The sequence below is a fragment of the Cajanus cajan genome, chromosome 4 (genome assembly GCF_000230855.2).
Source record: "Cajanus cajan strain Asha chromosome 4, NIPB_CcT2T_4, whole genome shotgun sequence".
NCBI lineage: Eukaryota > Viridiplantae > Streptophyta > Magnoliopsida > Fabales > Fabaceae > Cajanus > Cajanus cajan.
Window position 1 is genome coordinate 67,227,266 of NC_138520.1, and position 9,050 is coordinate 67,236,315.

Below are 9,050 nucleotides of genomic sequence, written 5' to 3' on the forward strand. Positions count from 1 at the left end.
AATCCTGCCCAATTATCATAACAAATATGATCATCGCAATCCAACTACCAAGAAAATATAAGGGTAAGCTTGGATTCAAAAGAAACAACACATATCTATACAACAATTTCAACATGCAACATACATTTACAACTCAGCAATCCAACTTTATGCATTGGTCGCACAACTTATTAGCATACCAACTTAGTATCTCCATAATACAACTATTCAACACAACATGTGGTCAACAACATAGCTCATTCAACAACACAACATGTAATCAACATCATAGTTCACAACACAACTATTTAATAACACAATAACTTAAACAACATTGCACCTTAACAACACATATAAACTTTCAACATACATCAACTTCACAACATATCAATACAACAACATGATGTGTTGTCACACATTTCAACTAAGAGATCTTTTACAACACACGTGAGCAGCCTAAAAGGCTTAATCCTACCGGATCAACTTAACAACGCGATCTTTTTGAACTTATTAGATCAACACAATTTTGGATATCAATCTACAACATAATATAGTTTCTTGGATTTCGTCACTTAAACTAGGCAAGTCTAGTATTCTTGTCAAAGATAGGACAATTTGGATTTGAGTCTACCACGACTTTAGCTTGCATAACTTATCTATCAACTTTCCTCTAGCTCGTTCATGCCTGATGTCAATCCACTTATACTCGACATTAATGAGGCAAAGAACCTTTATGTTAATCACATATAGCATAGTAAAACCTACGCTCAACCTTATTTCACATAGTTTTTGCCTGGTTCACTCCCAACACCACAAAATTAGTGTCTAGCATCACCCAAGTAGAAAATTATTGCCTTAATCATGCCCAACGCCACTTAATTAGGGCTTGACATCACCAAGTCAGAGAGCCCTCGAGACAACCATGCTCGACGCCCCTCAACCTATGCCTAGCGTGACTAAGTTATAAAGCTCACTTCTAATTCATGCTTGGTGCTATCAATCTCGCGCTCGACATCAATGAGACAAAAAGCCTATAACTTGCATCACGCTTGACACCACAAAGTTGCGCCTAATGCAATGAAAATTTTTGCACTTGGTAGAATAATATTTTTGGCTCATTCCACCTAAAACTCAGCAAATTACCAACATGCAACTCATGGAATCATATATACACATCAAAAAGCATTTCCATTCCAACCAGAAAATAACATGTAACCTACATATGACTACTATCATCGAGTTCTCCTCAACATGTTCAAGAAACAACTAAAAACCCAAAACATAAGAGTTTCACCTCACAATCATCAACACAACCACAATTTTAATGAATTCAAGCAATATACAACTTGTACACTACAATAATAATCAAACATACAAACATTCCTAACCTTCGATCATCCAAAGAAAAGGTAGAAGGAAGGAAGAATAAAATTCTTCGAGAACTCCACACCACGATTTTGAGTCTCTGACTTTCATCTCCAAAGACTTGAATCTCAACTCGACTACCCACTAACTCTAGGGAAAGGATCTAGTATTCTCTAGTAGACTTAGAAGAAAAAGAAGGAAGAAGTTTTAACTCTATAACTCCTCTCTCTAACTTTTCTTAAGAAATGAACTTATAAAGTCTATGTCTTAAGAAAAATCTTGTATACACTCCTAAATTGGTGAACTTGACCTCAACTCAAAATAACTACTGAACAACAAAGTCTCATAAGAAATCCTAAATTCTTAAAGTTTCACAACAATTAAATTAATAAAAATCAATATTCATAAATTTTTTTCTCGCATTGTTACATAAATTACATTTAAAAATTGAATAAATAAATATTTTTAAATATATAAATTATATCTTAAATTTATGATAAATAATTTATATTATAGTACAAAATTATTTTTATTTATTGATAATTTATTTTAAAATATTAAATTTAATTTATAAATTATGATAAATAAAATTGAATTGGATATAAAGTTAAAATAATCTCTAAAAACTCTTTTGCAGGCAAGATAACGATTATTATTTTATGTTTAGGAATGATTTTAAATATTAATTTATAAATTTAATCATCAATGACTTATTTAAAAATTAATTCATTTTTGAAATGTTAATTTTGAATTAAGATAAAAGTTTGAAATAAATTGTTAATGTATCTAAAATGAATTGCTTCTGATGAAAAGAAAGATAATAATAAAGAAGACGATATGAGAAGAAAAAAAAATGCATGATCAACTAAACTCTACAAGATCAACTACCACTTCGATGTAACTGCAACACAGTAAAAAATTAAGACAATACCTGCAAAATCATTTTACACTAACGATTTCGATAGAAAGAACAAATATGTACCAACTACAATAATGTTGTTAATTGGTGGTTTATATAGGTGTCAGTAATTTGGCTACATTCTTTGATACAAAACCTATTATATTCTGTTTAGGCCTAGGCAGCATAATTTTACTTCATGACAAAGTGTTATTCACTTTTCACATCTGTATCGTACAAGTGTCTTGTATCCAAATATACCTTCTATTATAGGACGAGATGTTCCATGTTGACATAGTTTATCATATGAACTGTCCATAAACCCACTTTGTAACATTTTTTGTTTTAAAAGTAATGTTTTGAAATAGAATATCCATCTCCGCAAAAGAAAGAATAGAATATCTAGCTTAGTAAATTCCTTGTGTTATAAATTACTTATATTTTATGACAAATGTTAGCCACTATTTTAAAAAATAATTGTTAAATTTAAAAATAATTAAATACTTATTTAAAATTTTAAGTAATATTTAATTTAGGTATAATTCTTTGAGGAATTTAATTAAAGGAATGATGGTGCAAAAGAGTGAATAATTCAGATATTGAAATGATTAATTACAAGTCAAAGAATTTGTATGGGTGACAGCATAATGAAGATGTTGAGCGGAAAAGGAAAGGGAAATTGAAATTTGGTTTTAATGATGAGGTGCCACGTGGCGCGTGGAAACGAAGACTGAGAAAAGCGAGTAATAATCACACCGCACAAAATTCGCACCCCTTCAAGCGAAAGAGATAGAGAGAAAAAATATAAAAAGGAAAATTACGCACTTTACGTTGCGAGAAAATAATGGAAAAGAGAAAATTCTCCGATTCCCCTTTTTAGTTTATAGCTGAGAGAGAGAAATTAAAAATCACGCGACGACTTTTGATTCTTCCATTCACGAATTGCGTTAGGGTTTCGTAATTTTGCGTTGCGGTGCTTTTTCGATCAATTTTCCTCGAAAGTTTTATTCTTTTTCGGTTTCTGAGTTTTGGGTTGTTAAATTGAGAATTGAGAATTGGTTTTGAAGGTTCAGAAAGAGAAAGAGAGAGAGAGAGAGAGAGAGAAGGGGAAAATATGATGGCTTCTTCTTCTTCTTCAGCTACTGTCGCAGTAGAGAAGGCGACCAGCGATCTTCTTATGGGCCCTGATTGGACCATGAACATCGAAATATGTGATTCCATCAATTCTAATCATTGGTAATCTTCAACTGCAAGAAAAGATAGCATATCAATTTCGGTGCTATGTTTTCTTTTATTTTATTTTGAGGGGTTGACTTTGATCAACTGCCACATGCTTATCATGTTTATGCTTTTCAATATCATGTTTGTTGCTCCTGTTATCGGATAAAATTTGGGGGCTCAGGTCGTTGTTTTCTGTTATTATTATTTTGAAGCTTTTTTTTTGTGATGAAGTGGATGGGGAGATTGTATTATTTGGAAACTAGTGGAAACTGCTTATTCTCTTTCGCTGATTGTATTAATTTCTTTCCATTTTTTTTTATAAATTTTTTCATGCATAATTGTTGGCCTCAAAATTGAACAATAATTTCTGCTCAATTTCCTGTTAGAAAACCAGGGTTCATTGTTAGCAGTACAACCTTGTTTGTGAACTTTCTCTTGTACACCTTCAATAGAGTCTCTGGGAAATTTAGACTGTTCTTTTGACCGAATATTTGATGAATACCGCATGTTGAATTTTTCAGGCAGCCAAAAGATGTGGTAAAAGCTGTGAAGAAGAGATTACAACATAGGAGCTCTAGAGTTCAATTACTTGCTCTCACGGTACTTTGTTGGCACTGGTCTTTGGTCTAACCTTTTAATATTCGCCTCAAGTACTTTGTACTTTGTGGTTGTGTCCTCCTTATTGGATTGCTTAATTTTCAAATTCATTTGTTTGGAACTTGATTTATGGTTTCTTGTTGTCTACTCCCCAGCTTCTGGAGACAATGGTGAAGAACTGTGGTGATTATGTGCACTTTCAGATTGCTGAGCGGAACTTATTAGAGGAGATGATCAAAATCGTAAGGAAGAAGGTAAATTGGTGTTAGTTGGAAGCGTAAGATGTGTTTCTGATTTAATTTGTGTATTTGGTGCTTGAAAGAAGTTGTTATTTCATTCTTTGTGGATATTTGTTGTCATAAACAAGCTCAGATCATTATGAATATTCGTCCGTCGTATTGTTTAGAGGAAGAATTCCTGTAGAATCTAAACAAATTTTATATCTGTTGCAGTTTTACTGTTAGAAAAAATGAACAGCTAGTACATCTTCTTAAATAAGTAATCCATTCAGCCATTTGATTCAGCTGTCAAATCTGCTCGTTCATCGTTCTACCTTTTTGGTGCACAAACTCAAACCCAAAATGTTTAGTTGTTGTCTCCCTTTCAGTCGTTGCTAATGTCTTTTATATTAATAAAATTATAAGTTCAAGCCTCAAAAGAAATTTAGTAGATAATGTTGTTTATCAAGTTATTGACTCTGTCATATGCACTTGCAATCCTTTTTATAGTGTTGAAATCATTGTTGTTTCTCTCAGCTGAACTGGCATGCTAGGGACTATTATGGAAAGTGGTTGGTATCAAAGTTCATTGCTAACATGAAGATTTAACCTACTATAATATTATTGATTCTGATGGTGTAATTGTTTTAACTGCACCTTGTCTGATTAAATTTATATTCAAACCAAGTCCAGTGGCTAATGCTATACATCATTAATGACCGGTATGTTCTAGTGTCCACCGGAGAGTTCACTTAGGCTATGATCCTAGATTAGATTGGTTACAAGATCATGGGGACAAAACTATCTGTATGTTAAATGTCTCTTGGTTGTATTTCTCTCTTGATAAAATGTTATAATGTTGAGTTGATGATGCCCTTAGGATTTGTTAGTTAACCCTAAATGTTATAATGTTGAGTTGAACAGATGGACCCATCCATATTTTGATAGGCAAATATTAAGATTGTTATGATAGTGAAACAATGGAAGAAGGAAACCCATGTAAAAGCACTACCTCCTTAAAAAAAATGGGTCTCTGGAGTAGTTGAGATTATTTTCTTGTTCCAGTTATGTTTTCCCAATTCAATTAAGAATTCATATTTTGTCTTCAACAATTTTGTTGGGTTCTATCTGTCCCATCTAACGTGAAATACATGTGATGATGATTTAGGCAGATATGCAAGTGAGGGATAAAATTTTAGTGTTGCTGGACTCATGGCAAGAGGCATTCGGGGGACCAGGTGGTAAATATCCTCAGTACTTTTGGGCATATGAGGAATTAAGGGTAAGTATGATGTTGTCTACTCAATAATAAGATTTCTTGAATGGTTTTTATCCATCTCTATGTTGATGGTTGCACATGCAAACTGGGATGCTCGATTTTCAAAATTATATTCACTTGACATTTGTGGATATTATGTAATTGATAGTCCATGCTGTCCATTTTTTTTTAATGATGAGATTTGACTTTTACAAATTTTAAGAAGACACTTTTTACTTTTTACTTCTTCTTTTTTCTGTAACATGTATACAAATTTGTATTTTGCTACTAAATTTGGCACCTTAAAATTATTTGTATAAATATTTTGCACAGAAGTCTTTATGTTCTTGAAAAACTTTTGTGACAAACCGTTGAATTTTAAGGTTCACATACTATTTTCCAATCAAAACCTGGATGTGAGAATTGTCCCCTGGCAAAAGCCAACCAGCATCATCCAGTTTGTTTTAAATTTACATTTTAATTACAGGATAGAAGATTGCATTGATATCTGTATGCCATAGTCACATCTGACTAATAATTCAATGATCATCTCATCAGATCATTTCATCATAATATTGTGTTGGATCATATATTTGCAGCGTACCGGAGTAGTTTTTCCAAAGCGTTCACCAGATGCAGCTCCAATATTTACACCACCTCCTACCCATCCAAATTTAAGAAATATGCAAGCTGGATATGGGATGCCAAGCACTTCATCAAAAACACTTGATGAAACCATGGCAACAGAGATAGAAAGCTTAAGGTGAACTCAACCTTTTTTTTCCTGCTCACTTTTGATTCCTCTTGCCCTTTGTGTCACAGAACTTCAATTGCTACCAAATTTGCATTTTCACTAACTTTCCTTTAAATACTTAGTTTGTCAAGTTTGGAGTCCATGCAACATGTTTTGGACCTTTTGAGTGACATGTTACAGGCTGTGAATCCTAGTGATCGGGCGGTAAGTTAAACTGTATTGCTTGGCCTTCTTGAATCATCCTTGCTACCAAGTAAAATGATTAAATGTATGGTTATTATGCTTTGTAGGCTGTAAAAGACGAAGTCATTATTGATCTTGTTGATCGCTGTCGGACAAACCAGAAAAAATTGATGCAGATGCTAACAACAACTGGGTTAGTTCCACTCAGCTATTCCATGTGGCATATTCCCAGATATATGTTTATTACTTTGTGATGTCTGTCCAGTTATGTTGAATAATCTTTGATATCATCATGGTTTTGTCATAGGGATGAGGAGCTCCTTGGAAGAGGCCTCGAATTAAATGATAGTATTCAAAGTTTGCTTGCAAGGCATGATGCAATTGCTTCCGGTACTTCATTTCCAATTCAAGGTGCAAGTTCCAGCACTGTGTCAACTGAAGTTCACTCTAGTGTCGATCAATCTGATGTAAAGAGCTCCAGCCCTGTCGAGTCTGCTTCGACACCTAAAGCTAGCTCTTCAGCCATAGTCTTTACTGAAAACAGGAGCCAAAGTGATGAAGAGGAAGAAGATGAATTTGCGCAGCTAGCTCGGAGGTCACTTAGAACTGATACTATATCTTAAATTGATATTTCGGTGCTCATGGTTATGGAAACACGTTTTTTCTTTTCAATCATACTTGCATATGACATTAGGAAGTATAACTTAACTAAAATACTACTAGCTTAGAATGTCTGTTGTATGCATTTAGATCTGTAACATCTGTTCATTGCATAAAGCATTTCTTTTCATTTTTATACTTGTATGCTATTTCATTGTATCCTATATTTTCAAGCACAAATCATTATTATAAGCCCTTAATTATTTTATCGAGAATTTCATGTGAATTTGTATGTCAACATGTATTGCAGGTCATGAGTAATGAAATTGTTCTATTATGTCAGTAAATTTTTATTCAATATTGAACTCTTTACTACTATTGCAGGCATTCTAAGGCACAGCCAGTGACTTCAAAAGATGCTACAACTGGATCCAGTGAAAATTCTGGGTCAACTCCAAATGTGCCAGACCCCTCAACCTCAGTCCCATCCAATGCCTTAGTTCTTTCTGACCCACCTGCTCCAGTTAGCGCTGCAAAGGACCAGGACATTATTGACTTACTGAGTATCACATTGTCAATGTCACCATCGTCACAGACAACTTATGAACCGCCGCCAAAGACAACTTATGAACCGCCGCCAAAGACAACTTATGAACCATCAGGCTCTAGCCAAGGCATTCATCAAAGACCCGTTCCATCTGGAACAGAAGGGTATTCTTATGCTTCCCAAACATATCCGGGAAATTTGCCATACAACAGTTACGTTGTTCCTTGGGCTCAAACTCAACCTAAGTCAGAATTTCAAACCCAGCCTCAACAACAGACGTATCAATCTCAACAACAGACGTTTCAATCTCAATCCCAACCTCCAACCCCACCCTCAGCTCGACAATTACATACGCATTATGAATCCGAACAAGCACCGCTTCATCAATCGACCCATCCACAGTCTGATCCATTGCAATCACAGCCCCCAGGTGCATTGCAACAACAACCTCAACATCATCAATATAGCCCTCCTCAACAGCATTTGCAACCTCCTAATGAACCCCAACCACTACAGTATCAGCCACAGCACCAACCACCACAGTCTCAACCCCAGCTTCAGTTACAGTATCAGCACCAACCTGCGCATGCTCAGCAACCTCAATCGCAACCGAATCAACATGTTCAATATCCTTCGAGATATCCTCCCCCACCATGGGCTGCTACACCTGGATATGCCAACTATCAAAACCACTCAACTGCTACAAATGCGATTTCATCTCCTCAAGGCAGCACAACAGCATCTTATACATCTGCACCAGGGGTTAGGCCTTCTGGAGTGAGGAACCCAACAAGTGCAACTGGACAAAGGCCTTTCGTTCCGTCTTACAGGTTATTTGAAGATCTGAATGTTTTTGGAAACACAGATGGAAGGGTAAAGATGACCAGCAGTGGCACATCATCCAGCTTGTCAGGGTCAATGGGACCTGGCATGGTTGGGGGGCGCAAGTGAAGTTTTTATTCATGTGTAAAAATGTGTTGATATGCTGTAAAAAATGGGACCAGCAGTATTATTAGCTTTTCATTTGCATCTTATGTAAGTTCTTTAGATTGATACTAGTGCTCCTTCCTATTTGAGTAGATCATAAAGTCATTAGTTTGAGTGTTACCTCAGACGACACAAGACTTTGAACATTCTTTCATGTAAGGTTTTCTGGTAGTGCTTCTCTTTCTGGTGTTCATTGATCGCTGACCACTATAAATGGCACTTAAAGTGCAGACACGGGCCAACGTTATTACTTTTAGTTATCAAGAACATACACCTAACATGTAGTTATATCAGACAAATCCGTACTTATTGGTACGTCTGATGCAAATTTTGAACAACACGGCCAAATTTGGATTCATTGCATCGAAATAATGTATGTAAATTGAATTCTGGATTGTTTCAGAAAAATAATATTAAATCAAGTCGTATTCAAAAGTCACTGC

The 9,050-nt window shown here is 35.0% G+C and overlaps 1 protein-coding gene across 1 annotated transcript; it reads left to right on the top strand.

Annotated features, from left to right (window-relative positions):
- Nucleotides 1-3,041: 3,041 nt before the first annotated feature.
- LOC109789257 (ENTH/VHS/GAT family protein) lies at nt 3,042-8,800 on the top strand. Its single transcript, XM_020348170.3, has 10 exons — nt 3,042-3,215; nt 3,310-3,478; nt 3,985-4,063; nt 4,216-4,314; nt 5,447-5,560; nt 6,136-6,299; nt 6,413-6,494; nt 6,581-6,666; nt 6,781-7,068; nt 7,458-8,800. The coding sequence occupies exons 2-10, from the start codon at nt 3,357-3,359 to the stop codon at nt 8,569-8,571; spliced, it is 2,148 nt and encodes a 715-aa protein (XP_020203759.2). The 5' UTR covers nt 3,042-3,215; nt 3,310-3,356; the 3' UTR covers nt 8,572-8,800.
- Nucleotides 8,801-9,050: the final 250 nt, after the last annotated feature.